The sequence below is a fragment of the Myxocyprinus asiaticus genome, chromosome 33 (assembly GCF_019703515.2).
Source record: "Myxocyprinus asiaticus isolate MX2 ecotype Aquarium Trade chromosome 33, UBuf_Myxa_2, whole genome shotgun sequence".
Lineage (NCBI taxonomy): Eukaryota > Metazoa > Chordata > Actinopteri > Cypriniformes > Catostomidae > Myxocyprinus > Myxocyprinus asiaticus.
Genome location: NC_059376.1, coordinates 7,915,377 through 7,938,633, shown reverse-complemented (window position 1 = coordinate 7,938,633; position 23,257 = coordinate 7,915,377). Strand labels below are relative to the sequence as shown.

The 23,257-nt window shown below is 36.8% G+C and overlaps 1 protein-coding gene across 1 annotated transcript in view; it reads right to left on the bottom strand.

The window, feature by feature from the left end:
* LOC127424577 (histone-lysine N-methyltransferase PRDM16-like) overlaps positions 1–19,398 on the bottom strand; it is a 171,784-nt gene extending 152,386 nt beyond the window's left edge. The window contains exon 1 of the mRNA XM_051669932.1: positions 18,978–19,398. Coding sequence (XP_051525892.1) covers positions 18,978–19,014 — 37 coding nt within the window. The 5' untranslated portion in view covers positions 19,015–19,398. The remainder of the gene's footprint in view (positions 1–18,977) is intronic.
* Between the last annotated feature and the right edge of the window lie 3,859 nt (positions 19,399–23,257).

The following is a 23,257-nucleotide window of genomic DNA, read 5'->3' as shown; positions in this document are numbered from 1 at the left end:
GAGTGGAAAAAATGTGTCTGCAGTGGGCGAGCGATCTAGAAAAAAAAAATAAATTTCATGATCATAACGTGGATTCCTTTTACAAAATTAATCATAAAATACAATTACAGAGGATAACAGGTGGATATTATGTTCATGTGTCCTAAGTGTCAATGAAGTGATGCCCATTTTTGTCCTGATCTATTAAATTAAAAATACATCAAAAATGCAATTCACACAAACCATTTACTTAAACACACCTCTTCTATGATGAGCATATTTTCAATTGCTGAGTTTAAAGTCATATTGATATTTTTTTTCTGGGGTTTAAAGTAAAAAATTTGATGTGGTGTCAAGAGAGTAAAAAAAAAAACAAACAAACAAAAAAAAAACAAAAAACAAACAATAAAATCTGAAATTTCTGAAAAAAGAAATGTTGGCATGACTAGTGCAGAATAATATTTATTTTTTTATTTCTTAAATAAATATTAAATTCATATTTAAATATTATTCATATTTTAAAATGCTTTTTGTAGCAATTTTGTTGTTTATGTTGACCATAAAACTATAAAACACAATAAAATAGTGTTTTTCAGTATTTGGTTTGCTGAGATAAAAACTGATACTGAGACTATTTAGTATAGATGGGCCACTTCTATTAAAATGAATGGGAGAATTTGGAATGCCCAGCAGTCAACGGAAAGGAAGATGTTTAAAAAACATCTGATATTTATTTTGACATGTTTATGAAAAGGCACATTTTGTTCATGTGGTGTAACCCTGAAAAAAAATTCTTGATATTTTGTACTAAAAACTTTATAATATTTATTTAAAATAATTCCTTGAACTTTTTGTTTTAAAAATTTTTGTAAATTAATGAATAAATTGTTTATACTCTCATGTATTCAAGGTGCAAACAAAGTATTATCATACTTTTTACTTGATGGTTACACCACATGACAATTTGAAAGTTTTTTTTAGAAAATGCTATAAAGGTTTTTAAAAAATATATGAAACCAAATTGGACAAAGATTACATTTCTGAAAATATGACATAAGTGTTTTAAACTAAAAAAAAATTAAATGTTGGGTGTAATTTGTCAATGACCCATAAGTAATAACCTTTGACTACACCATCTCCCTTCAAAAATTACAAATTGACCATTGTATACAGTAACCCATTAGGCTATCCCAAACTTCCACTGAGAAAGTTGATACAAGTTTATTGCCACTCTTGTCATTACAGTCATGTGTAGGTGTAAATGTAAATATATATTAAGTAAGATACAAGCTAGAAATTCACTAGTCCTGGTATGGAGGGAAATTTATCAAGCCTGACAATATTTCATACAGTATATCTAACAATTTATTTATATTTAGGAGTACTGAGTTTTTTCAGTGGCCGATACTTATATCTAGAGAGCAATATGGCTGTGTCATGCTGATATTTACATAATACAATTTAATATCAGCAAAGAAAGTGTATACTTGTATTAGCTGAAATGAAATGGACACTTACATTACACAATATTTTCTCAAAATTTTGTAAAATATTGGAAACTGAAATTGTTTATTATCCACTGACTATGTAGGATACATTATTGTGTATTATTCTTATATATAGGATGCATGCACACAATTATGAAGCTCCAAACATTAGAAAAACATTCCTAATATCAATGTTAGATATGTGATAATGCTTACAGAGTTCATGGCAAATTTGCCGCAAACTTGCAAACTTCTGGCAAACATATGCGGGGAATCACAAGCTCATTTGCATGTGAATATAATGAGTGGCAAATTTTCAGCAAGTTTGCAGCTAGTTTACCAGAACTATAGATTTTTTTGTAAGGGAACGGAGAATCTGTTGCCCTTTAACACGGTCACGGCTGTCCAAAATGCAATTATCACTAAATCTGACCCATCAAAGACCAGACCCAAACATGATTTACATTTTTAATTGATTTTCTGTGTAACTAACTCTGCATCAGGAAAATAAGCCAGATCTTCTGTCACCCAAATAGTTGAACTTGATCCAGACTTTGTAACTGTAGTAAGTAGCAAGGACAACCAGTGCGCTCTAAAACAACCTAAACCGATGACCTTTAACCTTCTGTCATTCCAAATATGCAATTCAAACACCAAAGAATAATAAACAAAAATGTGGGTAATGGACCCCAGGTGGTGTATAGATGCAGTGAGGGGACAATATATGTATGCAATCCTGAAACCAGTTATGTTAAGCAAAACAAGTTTTGTTTTATTTTATTTTATTTTATTTTTTTATCACAAAATAACTAAATATCTGCTGTCAACTCCATTTAAAAAAAAAATAGCATACCTTTGGATTTTTTAGACTTCAATTATTTTGACACGTTGCACTGAATTTCACAATAACTGGGGAAATAATTGGCCAGAAAAGCAAAAGTCAGTCTGAGTGTGATCAATAGTGCTTGTTTCTCAGGAGACGTAACAGAAAACATTTGTAGGCCTATCCAGACCTCATTTGACTGTTGCTGAATATGGGCAACACCACAGACATGAAATAAAGTAAATATATATATGTAAGTATATATATATATATATATATATATATATATATATATATATATATATATATATATATATATATATAGATATAGATATAGATAGATAGATATTTGTATATATATATATTGTACAGGAAACAAGCTATGCTAATGCTAATTTGCAAGTAATATGATCCTCATGCACTATTGGCTTGACATTCACATCCAAGTCAGTATTGTGTATTTACATCATGCCCTCCGCAAAGCTGTAACAACAGTTGCCAGAGTTGTCACAACAACAAAATGTGCTTCGAGTCTGTTTGGAACTCCCTTTAAACCTCAAAAGCCTGAAAATAATCTAAATAAAGTCAACATCAGGAACTTCACTTTGACTGACAGGCTGTCCTCAGGAAGAAAATGCATTTGTTTCGAATAACTTATTTCCAATTAAAACTTTAATTGACATCTTCAAAAACCTCAGAGGCATTTGTGAATGATCAGCTTAGCAGAGGACAAAAAAACCACACAGGCTGGCATTCTAACCGCTCATAAAACACTACTCTGAAACCGGATCTTCACTTTATGCGAGCTGAAGGATGTGGGCTGAGTCGACGCGGAGAAAGAGAGTGAGAGAGAGAGAGATAGAAAGAGAGAAAACAAATATCCCTCTGCAACCCTCCAAACGCTCTAAATCACACAATTCCACTGAGACGCCCATAAAAAGGTCTCGTTGATCAAAAAGAGAAGCGTTATGGAACATGGTGTTTTACCATATTTTGGTTGCTTAATATAATTTTTTTCTTTGCTATGCTATTCATCCTCATTTTCAGAGTCATTGAAACGTGGCCTATGTTCGGAATACTTATTACTGATACTACTTTTATCATTACTAAAGTTTATACTGTATATAATACTGTGCACATGTGAAGACCAAAAGCCATTTTTAGAAAAAATGTGATTAAAAATGCAAAATAACAATTTTTATGGGTGCTTTATGTAGGGATGCATGGATATGAACATTTTTGTTCAATACCGATACCGATTTTAACAAAAAACCTATTGGCCGATACTGATAATTTGCCACTTACCTTATCATGTGATCACTGTTTTGCTCAGGAATTATGTTTTAAAAATTTACAAAGAGGTACAAAAGTTTTTATTGTTCTAACAATAAATAATTTCCATTGAACATGGATTCGATCTGTTGAACACATGACAGGCCAAAATTTTAAAGAGAGCCACAAAGAAAGATAAAAAGAAGATAAAAAGATTAAAATGTTGAAAAATAACTAAATATCATAGCATGATGATTGATGTGAAAAAGGTTATTTTGTATATCTAAATCATTTTTTGTACTATTGTTTTTGCAGTTCAAAACAACAGAACTCACATTTTACGTTTGTACTGTTATAATAAAACATCACAAATTCATATTATGCATATGTTGGGCAATTCCACGGAAATGTTAAACACATGATAGAAAAATAAAAAGTTTTAAGCAAAAGAATAAAAACCCCTTTTAAGTCCTATCGCGTTATAATGGATAATGGATGATGCAATCCAGACCAATAGAGGGCGCCGCTTACACAATGCTGGCTGAAGCACTGACAATGTGAGAATGGTCTGAGCATTGCAGTCTATTTTTAAACATACAGTGCAGCCTTTCAAGCTTTAGTATTCGCTCATGAACATATTGCAATATCAATCGTAACTCAAATAATCGTGCAGCCTTTATGGATACCATAGCAGTCTCAAAAGTCAAAGTTTGTTGGTTTCAAAGTGTTTTGGATGGTTTTACCTCATCATGTATAGGTAAGTGCTGCTTTCACAACTGTGACGTCTGTAACTAAATTTTGTTCTCATTAATGTGAGAACGAGGATGATTAAAAATGAAATACCACATGTTCTTAGGAGTGCCAACCTATCTATATCATTGTTTCTGGATTGTGCATTTGAATTCGAAGAGTTTCTATAAAGTGTTTTGATAATAAATTATAAATGAACCATCAGTTTTTCATATCTGTTTCTTAATGCTTAAAACCGATTTGCCAATGGTTTTAATTGCGTCAATAATTGGCCGATAAACATCGGCAGCCAATACATCGGTGCATTAGTGCTTTTTTCTTAAATAGCAGGCAATGTAAAGTATATACTTTGCAGTATACAGTAAATAGTGAGATGGTACACCATTCTGAACACTGTTTCTAAACAATCTACAGTATGTTACTCCTGTTAGATTTACCATGAAATCCAAATGTTTTCATAGTTTCAAAGCTAACTAGGTCAGACAGAAAAGGTCAGAAGTTGCCTAAATATTTGTTTGAAAGTGCAGGTGAACATCCTCCTCACACCTCTATATCTGACTCCAGCCTGCCCTCTGCAGAACGTCCAAACAGGGTAAACAGAAGCAAGCTAGCGAGTGGACTGCGTGTGTCTTTGTGTGGGGGAGTTAATGATTATCTCCCGGGTGGACGAGGACTGTGGCGTGCTGCCAGTACAGTGAAGAAACATCCCTCGCCTCTTTGTGGATGCTTCTAATCTGGTGAAAGCCTCTCCTCTGAGACCATCTCATGATAATGTCATAGACACAGAGGGTATAATAGAGCAATTTGTTTACCTCCCAAAGCTTTGATCTCTCTCAGTCCTGTCTTTCTCTATCTCTTGCTCTCTCTTTCATGTAAAGCTCTGCACTGCTGGAATGGGATGAGAACGTATTGATTGGTGCTGGGTTTTCAATAGAGCACTGAAAAATAAACCCAATGGAGGACAAATTTGTTGCAGGATTGTTACTGTGTTGTTGAACCAAGAAGTCTCACTGAGATCCACTTATAATCCATTTAAAGTCAACATGAAATAAAATGTACCCTGTTTACTTTCTCAATACATGTTCCAGGTTGTATTGTGTCGATTCATCAGTGAGTGTTATTCCAAAGAAAAAAAAAAAACTTTAGCAAAAATATTTAGGCTTTGTATTTTTTCTGAAACCTTAATCAAAATGTAATTGCTATTGTATCTCCACCTCTGAATTAACTTACCTTTTAAGCCACGTCATCTAGGCCGTGTGGTTAAAAAGTAAAAACAATGTTTAATAATAAATAACAGCCAAATAGCTTCGTAGGCATTGCTTTTGTTTTTTTGTTTTTTATTTTTTGTTTTGTTTTTTTGTTTTTTAAGCTACTGTTGTAGGTATGCAGCCTTTTCTAAAATCTTGTCAATAGTTAATGCAGCAATTTGATCACTGTTAGTGTTAATGTAATAGACCTTATTCACAGCAGCACCATCTTTGAAATTTAATAGGATTGACAATGAGGCTGTGAGGGATAGTTGTACAGTCTATTCAATGGAATGTACTACAGATTATAGTGTTTTTGGATCGTTCTGTGGACAAAACATTGAAAAAATATCTTTCTAAGAACATTCAGTAGACCAAAAACTCCAGACAACATGAGTTGTGGGAAATCAGATGTGATCAAAATCAAAGATGGTGCTACTTTGAATACAGTGAATACATTTAAAATAGAAGCATGACAACTGGGGTACGTTGAGATGCTCTTGAGGGTAAACTTGAACTTCATCCCCCCACGTTCCGGTCAAAAGTCCTCCTCAAAAGAAGGTACGATGTTTCAGGGCAGGAGTAGTCCTCCATAACCCACTGCAAACTTTCATTTAGGTCTGGCTCCATTCCAGTATGCAACACTGACATTTCACTATCCAATGAATTGATCAAATTTTTTATGGATAAAATCAAGTCCCACCGTACATTTTTTAGTCTTGTTTCACTTGGAAATATGTCCCATTATGGAAGTATAATGGGTTGCAAAAATGGAATTGTTGTCCGGCGACGGAACACAAGGACAACTGCGTTTCAGATCGTACATGGAACGGCGATTTTTCGCATGTGCAGTAATAGGATTTAAGAGTTTTCATAAGTTGCAGTGTAGATGAGCAACTTTTGGAAAATGCTTAAAAACGGCAGTGTTGGACGGAGAGTGTTTAGAAAATGAAAACACCATTTTCAAATGTATCCAGATTAATGTAGACGTAGCTTTTATTCATGTTGACTCATTTTACTATTTACAGATAGGTGGTTTTGGGATGAATGTACAATAACGTAAATATAAATGAAGGCATAGGGCAGTCAAGCGTTTTGCGTTTGCGGGTGGAGTGGTGGGCAGAAGGAATCTACTCAGTGGGATCGAGAGAATGCCATTAGTTCACTTCCGCCAGGAACCCACTCTGAAGAAACAGACAGGACAAATGCAGCTTGGAGGGTCTTTGCATCTGTAAGAGTCTCCAACAATGCTTTGTTCTGTCTGTCTATGAGGATTGAGCAGGGACTAAGAGTGACTGGAGGACAACTGGCTGGCGTGGTCGAGAGGGATGGAGAAAGGTGGAAGGCCACAAGTTCCACGGAAGTCCTTAGAGTAGGGCTTGCTCAACTACTAATTTTTACTAATCGACATATGTAAATGGCTCACCATCTGACATACAGCATCAGCATTTTCTGTTTCATGCAAGCCTTACGCTGTGTTGACAGAGAGTGTGAGTGGAGAGAATGTGAAAAGCGTAAATGTCTCCACTGGCATGTCTGTGATGAGCATTATCATACACAGTGCAACACGAGTCATGACATCAGCCATGTCCCACTCGCATCTAGTTTACGTCAATATGTATATGTTTCCAAATATATATTTGGCTGTTATAGGCTATTAAAATTCAGTAACACACCAATACAACGACATGACCAAATGGGAACTCAATGTGTTGTTATGGAATGTTTAGTCAGCCTGATCTTATAGTGAAATCGGAAAGAGTAGGTTGACTTTTCTTTAGCAAAAATCGGTATCTGCTGACCAAAATGTAAAACACCACTCCCAGTGGCCAAAGCGGGAAGTGTTGTAGGGTGTATAGGCACATGTGAGCTCCATTTATGTCCAAGAGAGGTCGCCAAAAGCAAATTGTGTAGTGAGTTGTTTTAAGCTGTACAGGATGTGATACAGTGAAGAGGAATGCATGTTTCATAAACTGTACCCCCAACCCAAACCCAAACCTAACCATTTGTGGAGTAAACATAAAATGTTAGGGGGGAAAGAGCAACCCCTGAATCGCGCTCATCACTGATTATGCAAACACGATTATTTCCTTGTTTCAATGTGGATACGAACTGGGGTCTCTGACACTGCTGATGCAACACACTGCGGGTCGAGCCACATCGGAAGGTGAACACACCAATGCAAAAATGTCTGGTGGGAAATGCAGCATGTCAGTGAGTCGGCAAACTGTCGCCAATCCAAGGTTACCGGAACTTTCGCAAACAGCATTCTGACTTCCCGTGTGATCATGTTGTTTTATTACCCTGACATCGACTCCATTCTGCCAAGTTACTGACAAGCGGCATCTCCCATCAGACATCTTTGTTTCAGTTTAATTGTGCTTATCTTTTCCATTGGTGCTATGATAAGCAGTCTCAGAGACATGGGTTCTGGTCTCATAGAAACTAGGAAGTAATCACGTTCACATAATCAATGATGAACATGGTTCGGAGGTCGCATTTTCCCTCTAAGATTACATTTTTACTCCACTGAAGGTTAGGTTCACAGTTGAGGTTTTTGGTTTGGGAGTAGAGTTAATAAAATATACATTTCTGTTGACTGTATGACAACCCGCATTACAACTTTTGGTGCCACTTAGGGGACATTTCACTCAAAAACTGGAGCTCACACATAAGTTCGCCAGCACTTACAGCTTCGGTCACTGGGGGGCAGTAAGAACAGACCGATTTCAGCTGAAGAACTTCTGACCTACTGTTGCCGAATTCAACAGTATTCAGCTGAAGTGTTATCCACGAATAGTCGACACCGACCCAACACATCAACCAGTAAGTGCAAGTCGTACCTTACAGTCTCCAAACCAAACAGCAGCAGACTTGATAAAAACTTGCACCAAGTCTCTTCATTCCTATCAACAACCCGCCACCCCCACCAGTGCTCATTCTGTTCCTGCTCTCATCTCCTTTTCAACAAGAGCAGTTTGTCAGGGTCAGAAAGCAATTCAAAACCTCTATTAATGAGTGAGGGAAAGAAAAGTGTGCTACGAGGAGGAGGCGGAGGAGAGGGGTGGGGTGTCTGCCATCAAAGCCGACAAGAAAAGAAGGCCAGGTGGTTGTGGGAATCTCGGCTCTTTTCGCAGAGATGGAATCTTCAGTGTAATTAACGGGCTGGATTTGGGGCCTTCTGAAGCCAGGAGGACAGCCCCTCGGAGGGGAAAATTTGCACTTTTACTAGAGCTGCTGAGGGACGGACAGAAAGGAGAGGAAAAGGGAAACTATGGCATCTTTTATCAGAGAGACAAAGCGGCCGTATCCTTTCAAAGGCCTGTGCTGGAGCTTCCAGAGCGAAGGAAGAGCGAGTGAAATAAAGAAGAATAGAACACAAGAGGGTGGGGGAATGAAAAAGTGGACAGCAGTCGGAAAAGGGGCACCGATGCCAACATGTGGTTCACAGAGCGAAAAGGGCCAGGGGAAGTTGCCAAGATGTGGTAGCAAGGGGGGCCTGACATACGGCCAACTTGTAGACCCTCCCAGAATTCAACAGCTCCTCTCATTAATATTATTGCACAGTGCCCAAAACCTGGGATGGGCCTATAAATGGACCAAAATGAAGGGCATGTACACTCTTTAAGGGGTTGTACTTGCTTGGGGGGGGGGACTATGCTCCTGCTAACATTATTGAAACTATGTGTTGTAACTTATAAAATATCATGCCTAATTATTTGCAGATCAGTGTTGGTAACTAGGAAAAATTTGCGATTTTACTAACTTTACTAAGTAACTTAACTTTTTAGCTTTTCCATTTACCCGCTACTTTTTCCAATAAGTGGCAGTGTAGTGCAATAAAATGCTGCATTGCAACTTTGCACTGCATGTGTAGCTTTACAGATGAGTGAATTGAGACATTCAACATGCTTACCTAAAATGTCCACTTTCTCTCTCTCATATGAAGCATTTGGGAAATCTTATTCATTTGAATGAATCTGCAGGTTCAGATGGTTCAATTAAATGCACCAGTTCAAAAAAGCAAAACAAAAACAAATGTATAACTTTCTGCACAGAAGCCTACATGGCATACCTCTTCTGTAAGTATCTATCTCTTTTTAATTAGTGATATACAATATTTATTATAGTATTAATTATAAAAAAATAAAATACAAAAATACAAAATAATATCATAATAAATATAATATTAGTTAAATGCTGATGTTAATCATTGTGATATTGCTCCCCACTTATTTATAGCCTAAACCTGAGCGCGATGTTAAATTCCTGACCTGAAGTGATGATTTCACATTGGAGCTCGTCTATCCATCTTTGAAAGTTGACCACATTTATATTCACATCAGCGATTAAGGTAATTATCTCTTTAATGCTTTATTCCGAAAAAAAGTTAAAATGTTCCATAAAGGTTTAAATGCTCCATAGAGTATTCATCTACTCGGAATATTTCTTCTTACATAAAACAAGGAAACTGCAACATGCTCAAACTTATTTTTTTCTTCTTATTCTTTAAACTATGCTAAATTTGAGAATGTTAAGTGTTCTTGAACTCTGTATAAATGTAACATTATTATTATTATTATTATTATTATTATTATTATTATTATTATTATTTAACTAAATAATGGTGTCCTATTGTAAAAAAATTTAATGCTTGAATTTGTATTTATTATTCACTGCAAAATGTGTGCTTGACATTTCATATTTTGCTTGAAAATTCTGTTTTCTGGTAGATATTAATATCAGAAATATCAGGAGAAACCATAGTTAACAACATATTCCACAGTTAATGTGGCCAACAAATTCAGCTTCATCTGGTAAGAAAAAAATAATAATTTCATTATAATTTAATTAAACAATAATTATATTATTTGTATTATTATTATTATTAGGCTATTATTATGAAAAGGCATATGCAAGGCATATTTTATTAATAGAAACTATACATTTAAAAATGGGCATTTCGTTTATTTTAACACACATAAGGTTTAAGCCCCGCCCACACCCGGTTCTATTTGAATACAGATACAGATAATTTTGTCAGATAATGGCTTCACTGCACACCCCTATATATATATATATATATATATATATATATATATATATATATATATATATATATATATAACTTGACTGTAGATAAACAACTTAAAATTATGAGTAAATTGTAGGTTGAATTTATGCTTGCCTTTGACTGACAAAAAGTCACATTCAGGTTTTCATTTCATTTGTTAGGAAGCATCAGAGAGCAGTGTCAGTTGGCTGACAGAGGCGGTGAAATATCCTGAGGTCAGATGAACGGCTGATAATGGCCCCTCAGCTTGACTGCCAGAGATGGGGCATCTGCCCAGCACAAAATGCCATTTGTTGTCCATCACTCAGACACTGCGAGTTTAGCGCCGGCGCAGTGCTGAAAGGCACATTCACACAAGCTCATACACTGGATGTTTTTGCAATTCAATATTTTCACACACAGCCTCATCATTACGCTGGAACCGGAGCCTCACTGGAGAGAGCCTGCTCTTTTCACGGACAGGCAAATCGCTGCTCAAGACTGAAGTTAATAGCCCATCTTGAAATGTTTTGCTGACTCCCTAAAAACCCCTTCTCAGCGTTTCACTAACAATCTGACTTAGGGTTTAGTTTTTTTAAGTTTCTTTCTTTTTTTTTTTTTTTTTTGACTGAAGAGATAACACCCATATGCCACACTGTTTAGATCTTGCACCAGTGACAATAAAGATGGCATGCAAATATCCCCAATTCTCTGAAACAACATAAAAACATGTTCATGTCCAAATTACTTTATTAATTATTATTATTTAAAAAATGGACCTTACTTACCTTAAGCAGCTATTTCTACTTACAGATTACTTTTGTTTCTATGAATTCAGAATGATACCATTTCATTTAGATGTTACCACATGAATTACATTTTTACTTATCTGACAAAACATTTATTTTTACACTGCAGGGCCTGAAATGCTAATATTATGAACCTAGGAAAAAGGGTTTTTACAATAATCTGTTGAATGAAGATTAATGACCCCAAAGGTTACATGAAGTCTGCCACTTACACTTTCTAAAAAAAAAAACAAAAAAAAAAAAACAGAAAGTGTAAGTGGCGAGGGTTGGAAGAGATGTGTGCCAGTAATGATTTGTTTAGGATGTCGGCCTTAAAGTGGTTAAAAAAAATGGTGACAGCTTGAGGTTTTATATATTTTTCCAGTTAGCTGCACTGTATTTAATGAAATTTAACACACCAAGAGTGTTGCCTCTCCCTCGAGAGCACAAGGTTCATAATCAGCATGCCGACACACTCGTTTTTTATGAAAACAAATTGCAGCCAGGGAGATGGACTAATTGTGTTGCAACGCAGAGCAAAGAGAAACAACCATTCACATAATTAAGCCAATTTCCATGGTCAAAAATAGTCAAAAATGAAGTAAGCAAGAGTATTCATCTGGTACACCCTGTACGATCCCACCCCCCACTAGTGTGTACAAAAGAAAAGTTAAGCATTGAGCAAATATAGGCTGCTTCGCCCTATGAAGCTCACTGGATAATGATGGTTCAATTACAGTTAATCCCAGCATACCCGGACCGCACTGTCCAATTATGAAAAATGATGATGGGCTGACAGTGGTCTTTAGGAACATGAAAAACATCTTTATCAAAGCAAATCTAAGCATTCTATCTCTAAAGTACAAAACTAGGCGCACTCTCTCAGACACACTGTACCACTTCATACCATCTTAATGGGACAGAGTTGCCCATCTTCCATGTAATGACAAAAGATGGAGGACAGAAGATGGGTGAAAAAGATAAATGTGTGGGTCGGGCCCTTTGAAAATGTGCTCACTAGTTTAGTTGAAAGTGAGCGGCGAGCAATAATGCTCTGCTCATGTGGCCCACAGGGGAATGACATCCACTCTCTTATCACTAAAAGGACGCAACATCAAGGCCTGTCTAAACAGCCCAAGGTAGCTATACAGATGCATGGGAACTTCAGCTGGGAATTATGGAATTACATGTGTGGATGGGTGGGAGGGGGATACAGGCATATCCTCAAAGCAGGGGTGAACTGGCACTCTAAACATCCCAAAAACATGCCAAAACCACCAGCTTCATACAGGAAATCTGTTCACTTTCAAATGGGAATTGTATAGCTATACTTGCAACAATGTAAGATTTGTAGATAAAGAGCAAATTCTCTTGTCAGTAGAAATACTGGCAACACATTTCTGAGCATAATTCAGTTCAGTCTAGGTATATGAACATCCAAAATCATGGTCGGGTCTAAGCGGGGCTAGAGCCCCCCTAGATTTTCCTTGTGCAACAGACACCCCCCAGAAACCAACGGCGAAACACAATCAAGGGGGGACCCCCTCACTCCGGTCCGACGAAGAAAATAGTTGCCAAACCTACAGATCAACATGCCCCACCAAACATCGCATAGTACCACTCCTGTCCAACAAAAACCCTTTGTTGTTTTTTACGTAACAAACGCAGCTACAAAACTTTCTTCGACTTAGCCCAAATGAAGTTGTCCAATAACTTTTTCACAGCTTGCAGAGTGTTGACTGTCCATAACATCCAAAATCATGGTCAGGTTAAGGGGGGCTAGGGCCCCCACAGATTTTCCTTGTGCACCCCAGAAACCAACGCCAAAACTCAATCAAAGGGGACCCCCTCACTCTGGTCCGGCGAAGAAACTAGTTGCCTACCCTAAAGATCAACATGCCCCTCCAAACATTGCATCCTATTACCACCCCATCCAAAAAACACCCTTTGTTGTTTTTACGTAACAAACGCAGCTACAAAACATTCTTTGACTAAGCCCAAGTGAAGCTGTCCAGTAACTTTTTTACAGCTTGCAGAGTGTTGACTGTCCATAACAATATTAATTTGACTCGCCATTAAAATGCAGAACTCGCACAGCTGGGTACCTCAAAATGTTGGATGGAAACTTTCCTGGCACTTTCTGAGCAGGAGTTATGACATCAAGACGTTTTACGGCCTAAAATTAGCAACTCTGGATACATGATGCAGGGTTAATTATTTCTCACAGTCCTTCCCAGTGGGTGCACAAAGCTACTTTTTCCATGTGCAGTATCGACCAACTCCAGCAAATGAGCTTTTACTTTCACAGTATGGGGCTCATGTTGAAGATGTTTCATTTTGAAGGGTTTGTTTTATGGCAGAAATGAAACCAGCGATTGTTTGCTCTTATACAACTTATACAAGATGAAATTAAGTCTCAGATCAGCATTTATGTAATGTTTCCTTGATTATTGTTTCTGTTAATGTTGTTCATGTCCATCAAATGTAAAACCTGTTCATTTATAATATTCAAGAAACTACCATAAATACATTTCTGGGTAGTATTGATAAAATAATATATTAATAAAGGCCCCTGATTCTTTTCATGAGGGCTTGATAGACAGAAGTGTTCAAACAGAGACCAAATCATCCCATGTTCCAAGAAAGCATTGCCAAATTCAGTGCATATAATATAAAACTTAACTAATAAAAGCAAATATTTTTTCATTATCCAAAACAACCCCTATAATAACTGTTCATTTGCAGGTATAGGGCAACTTCCATATCAAGTATGAATAATGGCTACAATTCCCTTTAAGAAAATATCCAGTGCCTCCCCTTCTATGGCTAAGGAGGTGCAGACATCATAGGCTGTAACATGATAAGCTCGTCTCTCTTGCAGACATGGCTTTAACAGTTCTGTTATGGCTGTCTTTCCCTACTGCACCCTGCTCTGCTCCCCAGCATGCGGACCGGTTCTTATATCCATTTTTTTCTTAAAAAACGAGGGTTGAGAAACAAATAAAATGTGTTGTGCTGGGAGGAAACACATTAAGACACTCAAGTCATCTTTAAGGCATGCACATAAGACTGCCAAAACATGCTTTCAAAAGTGAAAGGCTTGGACTTTTCCTGCAATTGGGTGAACGAAGAAAAGGAAAAAAGAAAAAAGGGTGTGCCGCTCCAGTACTGAAGAGAACAGCCTATACAGTGTTTAGACACACGCGTAAAAGGCCCTCCTATCTGAGCGGGAGTCACTGTGATGTCATAAAGAGGTGGCACAAGTTAAACAATAGCAGCGCAATACTGCAAAGAAACACAAAGTAGAATGAATGGCGTGTGGCAAATGTGAGCATGGTTGAGTTTGAGAGAGTCACCTTTAAGAAGCACAGGGCGATTTGACAGTAAATTAAGCTCAGGTGGGTAGGCGCTCATGACGGAGAACTCTGTCAGTTTTGCCTGCGTTCCTTGCGCCACCCATCAGCCTTTTCTCTTGCTGATGATTGGAGTTAACTAAGCAGGCACGTCTGGTCAAAGGCTGCCTTGCGTGCTCCCAATGAAGACGTATATGTGTATGCACATAACAGCCAAGCAGATCGAAACAGTATGAAATTCAAATTTAAACTATCTTCATCATGGTTAATAAGAATTAGCCTCTTAGTGTTGGGACAGAGCATGTGTGTGTGTGTGTGTGTGTGTGTGTGTGTGTGTGTGTGTGTGCGTGTGTGGGCAGGTTTAAGTGGTTTACGAGGACTTTTTTTTAGGTTACAAACTGGTAATTACAAGGGCATTATGCTATAAATGTGGTAATTCAAATCACTTAAAAAACATACTAAATGATGTTTTATTGAAAATATAAAAATGCAGAAAGTTTTTTGTGAGGGTTAGGTTTAGGGGTAGGGTTAGGGGATAGAATCTATAGTTTGTACAGTATAAAAATCATTATGTCTATGGAGAGTCCTCATAATGATAGCTGCACCAACGGGTGTGTGTGTGTGTGTGTGTGTGTGTGTGTGTGTGTGTGCTTTTATTTTCTTGCTCACACAAAATGCACATTCTGTTTTCAGGTTTAATTCAGATGGTTTTGTTACTATTCTTCCAGTTCAAGTGGCACTTTCATTTGGCTTTTAACTTCTTATCAAATACAAACTTACATTTGGGAGATTATGTGTTAGGAGTTAGAAGTTTCTAATGGCTCGCGCACGATTAGTCTGTTCACCAGCTCTCAAGTGTAAAACATATTGTGCACATATTTAGCTAGCTTGAAGCTATGTCAGCCATTTTGCTCGTAAAAGTCCAGTTTTGAGTGCTGACAGACTGTGTCTTATAGCAAGACATCGCACACAGCTTTCCATTGTGGCTTTACAGGGCTATGGCTTGATTTTATTACCTCTGTCCAAACAACAGGGCTGCACAAGTACTTTGTGATTTGTTATCCATTGGTTTATTATTTTATATTTCCTCTCTCTCTCCAGGGGCAGATTTAAGGCATGGGCGACATGGGCAACGCCTGGGGCAGCATCTTGCCGGGGGCGGCACAGGGCACCCACTCAAACAAGTGGGTGCCCTAAAGTCCACCAACCATCTCATCTCCAACACCCAGCCAGCAGCACACCCCCCCCCCCCAACGCCCCCCACCCTTAAGGGGGTTTTGCCCAGGTCCCCATACAAGCTAGAACCGCTACGCTCTCTCTCTCTCTCTCTCTCTTATGTAAATAAATAAATAAATGTAATAATGTATTTTTAAGGTGATCTCTGTGTGTCAATAATTCATATTTGTATCAGTTCCCTGCTGTATTCTTTCATGCATTCTTATGAATGTTCTCACAATATATATTTATTAGGGGCGTCATTTTGCATTGTGGACTATGGAAATGTCCTTCGACACTGATAATGACCCCAAACAGATTCTACAGAGCCCGGCCTCACCTGAGTCTCTTATTTATTAGCTCCAGTAACTCAGAAGACTGCAAAATTGTGCTTCAAAATATTTCATATTCCAAGAAAATTGTCAAAATAACATTCAAATAAAAACTGACTTTCACATTTAAATTATGAGTGAAGTTTAAAATATTTTTTGTAAAGGTTGCTGAGGTGAGATTACCTGTGCGCAACGAACAAGCTGATTTCTCTCTGAATAGCTGAAACTATTGTCCAAATTTAAGCAAAACAATTCAGTGGATGTAAATAAGTCACTTATTATACATTTACAATCGGAAAGCAGAGAACAGTCATTGAAAAATGAAAGGCCCTACAATATGAACGCAACTCATGTCAACTACCTGGCTTTATGGCCACTTGATTCGTTCACCTATTCTTGGCAGAGGATCCAGCCGCCAGATGGTGGTTTGTGCCTTACTTTGAGCCCTACATTAAAGTATTATAATATTGTTTAATTAAGCACAATTATGGCAATGTTATTTAATGTAATTGTGGTATGGCTTAATAATTAAAATCACTGGCCGACGGTGTTTTATAAAACGTCTTTGTGGCAGTTATCATCTTTAAGAGGCCTCTCGGCAATACCTGCTATTTATTTGGTAATTAGTAGGGTTCAATTGGTAAATCGGCAAATTGTTGAGTTATATTAATTAAATACGTTGTAAAGTTATATAATAATAATAATAATAATAATAATAATAACAATAATAATAATTTGTGTGTAGTACACGAAGTGTTTTATACTGTAGGCCTATTGTTATTACATAATTTGCATTTTTAAATACGTCGGACATATTTAAAGAGACATATGAGATACCTAATTATTGTTTTTTATTATATGTAATTTTAATGCTACGAACTGTATAATAATAATAATAATAATAATAATAATAATAATGAGGATGGTATTAGGATGAGGATGATTACTTCAAATAGTTTAAACACACTGTAAATGCTCCTCTCTACACCATTAAAATTACTTCAGATCAACATAAAACAGCATTTCCCCCCCATGCATTCGTAAATCCATAAACTTAATCTGAACACGGGTACCCGTAGAGCTCAATGATATCGCACATATTCAATCCAGTTATGAAATCAATATTTCGAATATAAAGCTGGCAGAACACAACACTAATTGTCCAAGCAACGCAGTGAGATGAATTATACATCAAAGGCAATGGATATAATTTATGTAAGCTTTAATGAGCGCATGTATTTTATGTATTGTTATCAGGCCTTCCACACTCGTTTATATAAATACAAATAAATTCAATAAAAAAAGGGAACTATAATGAGAGCTACACACACACACACACACACACACACACACACACACACACACACAAAATGACTTTGGATCTAAATAACAGAAAAGCCCTTTAAAATACGTTTCTTGAAGCCTACTATTGGAGTTTGAGAAAGTATCGAGGCCCAAATTTCTGTCCAAAAACAAACCATGTTGTACATGTAACCTGAATCAACAGGTCGTCAGGCCCACGCGTGTTTTACTTCATATCTGCAAATGAAAGCGCACTAAAATGTCTTATCATTTAAATAAATGCAGCATATTATATATAAACATAAAAGACGAGCAAAATAATTGCAGTTGTTTCACATGCCACTATAGTCTTAATTTCACTTCTGTAGGATAACGTTAAATAAATAAATAGCCTGTATGTATATTATCATGTTCGCATGCAAACACGCAAACAAATATTTTAGCACATTGTAGAGCTCGATATTGATCAAATGAATGCTGTTTTAGATGACTAACTAATATCACAAGTGATGAATATGTAGGCAATGCAAAATAAATCACAAAATATTATAATCACACTCACTTTACAAAAATTGTTTCTGGGAGTTTATGAACATTTTTAAGAAAATCCTACCAATCACAACCAAGTCGGAACAAATGAAAGCCAAACAAACAGTAATCAAACACAAAACTAGAGTCCAGATGAGAACTACACAGACTTTTCCGAGTCCAGAAAGTAGCTCACTATATTTTCCTTGAATATGGCATTTACAGGAACAAACGTCGACCCCAAAGGAAAAGGATTCATAAGTGCAACCTCCTAATTTAAGATTATTCGAAGAATTGTCCGCGAAACATTTTGTTTCATATTCCTCCTTCTATGGCATCCAGTGGTCGGGCAGAAAGCTCTTGAGATCTCTACACTGTCTGTGTGCGCACTGGCGTCCATGAGCAGTGCTAGAGCGCCCACTATTTCAACAAGCAGGAATATTATTTCACAAGACCTGGAACCACTCAATAAAAAAGTTACTATCCCTTTCGACAACTCTTCGCTAACTTTCGTGGAACAATTCTCTACGGTTTCTCGACTTCGCTAAAACAAGAAAGTGAAAGGACATGGCATGGCAATGCTCTCCTGAACATTTCAACAAAAGCACCATCACATATGAAACTTCTGAACGAGCGCCCTACGGCAGCATCTGGTTTAAAGGGTGCACGCGCGGATCACGGAGAGTTTGAGCTATTTCAATGCAATCGAGAGGTAAAAAGGAGTGCAGCCGGACAAAGACGCGTTCTCAGCAGGAACTGATCAATGAAAATGACACATTGGTGATCTGCGCAAGAGTTCAAAGTACCGCGCGGCCGCTGTGGATGAAAGAAGTGCAATAAGGACCTACTTTTGGCCAGTTTTCTCGCCCTCGCCTTCGATCTCATCTTGTCGGCTTGTAGATTCCTCGCGTCCTCCTTGAGCTCAGAAGCAGCAGCAGCGCTATCTTCATCTCACGAGCATTGTCAGTTTGGACACCTTCGCACATGCGCACAGGCCATTCAATCTGACACCCTCGTCAGGGCCAAAAAACTTTCCAATGTATTCATCATCATCACCATCATCATCATCACTTTTTTGTCCTATCGTGTCTCCTTTAGATCACTTATCTCTTTCCCTCCTCCTCCACTCGCTCCGCAACATCTCGGATCTCCCCCACCTCCCCTTTCCGAGCTCTTTAAGAGGAATAAGTGGTATTTTTCAGAGACCTGCGGAATCCGGTACGACACTGGACATGAATCCTGGATGGGGTCAAGGTCGCTGCCCTCATATGCAAGGTGATCACGAACATCACATGCACCCAAACAATATGCAACCATTTAAAATCATGAAATTATTGCTGAAAAATATGTGTGTGTAAATGTGAAACGGGTAATGTATAAAATCCTGTTCCTTAATTTAAGAAATAATAGTAAAAAAAAAAATGATGATGATGATGATGATTATTATTATTAATTATTATTATTATTATTATTCGTGTTGGTCACATCTATAAAAATAAAATTTTAAGAAAGTTTTCTGTGCATTTTTTTTTTTTTTTACAAATTTTAACACTAAATCAAACATGTTAGCCTACTATATTTTAATTGTGAACGCCTCAGTGTCCTCGCCTGCAACATTGATATGTGTTTTTTAATTATATATATAAAAAACTATTAACATTATTAATGTAGGTGCGCTCCATAAATAGGTAAAAGGTGTGTTCAGTTTCAGTGTTGTTATTGAGAGCACCCGAGTCACCGCGCGCTTAAATCAGACGGTCAGCAGCTCCGTGCGCACATGCACAGTATGTGTGTTGGTGAGTAAGTGTGCATGAGGAGAAAACCCTGGAAATGTATACTAGTGCAGGCGTGGGATCTGCAGTGAGAAAGGTACAGTAGGCTATGCATGTAAACTCTCTCTTGAAACAATAGACGTAAGTCAGGTTTCGCACATCAGCGAATTCGTGGCAGTTTTATGTAGCCTAGGTAAATCAAGCACCGAGCGACAAGGCAACCGATTCGCTCACGTAAGTATTATTATGTTGAATTATGTGTTGTACGTGTAACAAAGTAGCCTATGTGTGCTACGTTGTGCTCGTCTACAGCCGTGTTTGCATCTGCAATATCTTTGCAGGTTGTAAGCGCTCTGTAAGAAATCAGTCTGAGCCAAGAGTGCAATAGAAAACATGCACAGCTTTTTTTTTTTTTTTTTTTATTTATGCAATTGGCATGTAATATCGGAAACACATCCAAAGATAGAGAGTGACTAAGTGGACTGTTACTGTCGGATATTAACCTGATTGGAGCTCAGCTAGAAACTAGGACCCTAAGTATGCATGTGCTATTTGATTTGTAATAAAAAAGGTTGAAAATCATTATTGAAACTTAAAAGATGAGGTTCTCTAATGTAAGGACCTTTCAAACATTGTTACAATTATTATTATTATTATTATTATTATTATTATTATTATTATTATTATTTATCGTAGGCAATCGTGTCGAACGCTCAGATTTAATGAATTTGATTTGAGCGCGAGACTTACAGTATATATATATATTGATGTTTGACAGTAAATTTGAGAGTCGCTGTCACTATTATTTCGTTGATTTCATTCCTGGTGTAGAATGAACATAAATATAATTTTAAACATTCGTGGGCAACATATTGTGAAGCAGGCTATGTATAAAACAGTGCTTATAAAATGTTATTTTTATTTATTGTAATTAGCTTTATTGACGCACTTAACTGAATGTTTAAGTGTGCGTAATTATCTACTCTGACTGAGAGGGCAAATTGCTGTATTTTGGTTTCATTGCAAACAATTCCCAGCCTGTTTCATTCATTGATAAACAATTCCACACTTTATTTGGATCATCTTTAGGCGGATTAAAGAGGTCACGATACACTAATAAGAGACTAATGGCATTTATTGATTTATTGATTGACTCAGTCTTAAACTTGTTATTGGTAAAACCTTCCCTTGTCCAGACCTATCCACTAGATACACATGTGTTGTCATTAAATTAGCTTTGCGATATAGAATAACCCTTCAATAATTTTTCAAACATGTCGAATCATGAAAATACAGCGGTGGAGATGACGTCGAATACATTTTCTCCATTACACTCAAATTATGTTTGTCCAAAAGATACTGGTTTAAAGGTATTTAAAACAGCAGAATTATTTATAATCCACCTGTCAATTTATCTCGAGAGTGAGCTAAGATGTCTTGACACACAGATCCATATAAAACAGCATCTTTATTTTAGGCATTTCTCAACTCCTTATAAAACAATTCAAATGAAAATCTCTCTCACGCATTGGGCTGGACAAATTATTTCATACGGAGCAACACCTTTTTAAAGGCATTTAACTGTAATTACACTTGTAAAGAAAAGTGTTGCTCTTCATCACTAGCTCATTGGGGAATAGTTTTCTGCGTCATTTAAACGTCTGCCTTTTTACGAGTTTATGGAAACGTGACGGCTATGTAACCACGCATTTGGACTATTTTCTTTCCAGATTGTTGCCATTTTCCTGTGGTTTAGCACAGAAAGGGAGGGATGCTGGCCCAGACCCCGGAAGAGAGGTGTTCTGCAAACCAGGCCTCAGCAACATCCACTTTCAGTATTGATGTCAGTGACAGAGTTTTTTGTCATCTTAATTCTAGGATCCAAGAGACTTGCTAAGAGAATGAATATGTTATTTTTATTTTAGGATTTTTATTATTATTATTTGAATTTGTATTTATTTATTTATATTTATATGTATTGTTATATTATTGATATTTTCTTACCACCTATCTAATTCTTAATTTTAACCAAGAGTATGTTTATGTCTGCAGTGGATTTTCATCAAGTTCATTTTTTAATGTAGTAAAAATAAAAATCATATTCATGTCCCATGTCTTTATGTCCGGTCGCTATAGACGTCAGATTATGAAGTGGGTGTAGAAGATGTTTTATTTTGGATTAAAAAAAAAAAAGAAAAAGAAAAAGAAAAAAAATTGTTATTTCTAAGTTTATCTTATGATCACTTTTGGACACGACAGACTGTAAAATTTTGCAATCAATATAACCGTCAATACTCGGCACACAGTGTCTGATTTGACCGTGCATTTATGTGCCAAAATTATTGATAAATAGCTTAATAGCTACTATTACTACTAATAATAATAATAATAAAATGAAAAAGCAAAACAAAAAACAATAGGCTTACTAACAAGAACAGAAATAAAAAATAAAAAAACAGCGTAATAATAACTATAAAAAATAAGAACAGAAATAAAATAATAATAATAATAATAATAATAATTATATAATTATTATTATTATTATTATTATTATTATGTTTTAACGATTTGAAATAAAACTTATTAGATGGATAAGATAGTCTGTCTCTCTTTTTGTTGAACATTCGTCCAAAGCAAGTGAAACCGAATCTTTATTCATGCTAGGAAAGGGCTCGGCTTGTGTGTTACGCACTGATAGGATCTCACCACACTCAATATGTGGACCCAGTAGTGGCCACGGTCGGAATACATGGAAAAAACCGACTTGTTGCGACAACTATGGCAGCGCTCTGATCCTTACATGCTAATACAGTTGATGTAATGGCAAAGTAAACACAACTTCAAGGTGACGGGGCTTCGGGCAAGTTCCCTCTTTCCCTCTCTCTCCATCGCACACGAACAAACAACTACAGTCCCACGTCGAGAATGAGAAATCAGAAAACTGTTACAGATAGGCCACTCACTGGTAGCAACAAAACATTATTAAAGAAGACAAAAGAGGTGGTTTCCGTAAACACTTTCAGAATTGAGAGGTGAGGCGGAATAGTTGAAAACAAATCCATGAGCACTTACAAAAGCTGTTTTACAGACTGCACGTGAAATCCAGACACAAACACCACTCTGCGACGTGAAACAATTATATATAGGCCTAGGCCTATATTTATTGTGCGATACATGCATACTGTAGCTATATTATAATATGTTGGATTGCGCATTTCGTTGATCATAATTCAGTGGTCAGACTTCTTAAGTAGCTATGAGCTCTTAAATGTAAGGTTCTCCTGCTCAGTCTACCACAGCTAATGAAAACGCGGGAGCAACTACAGTTAAGTTCCCTGGGTAATTATTAGCCATTA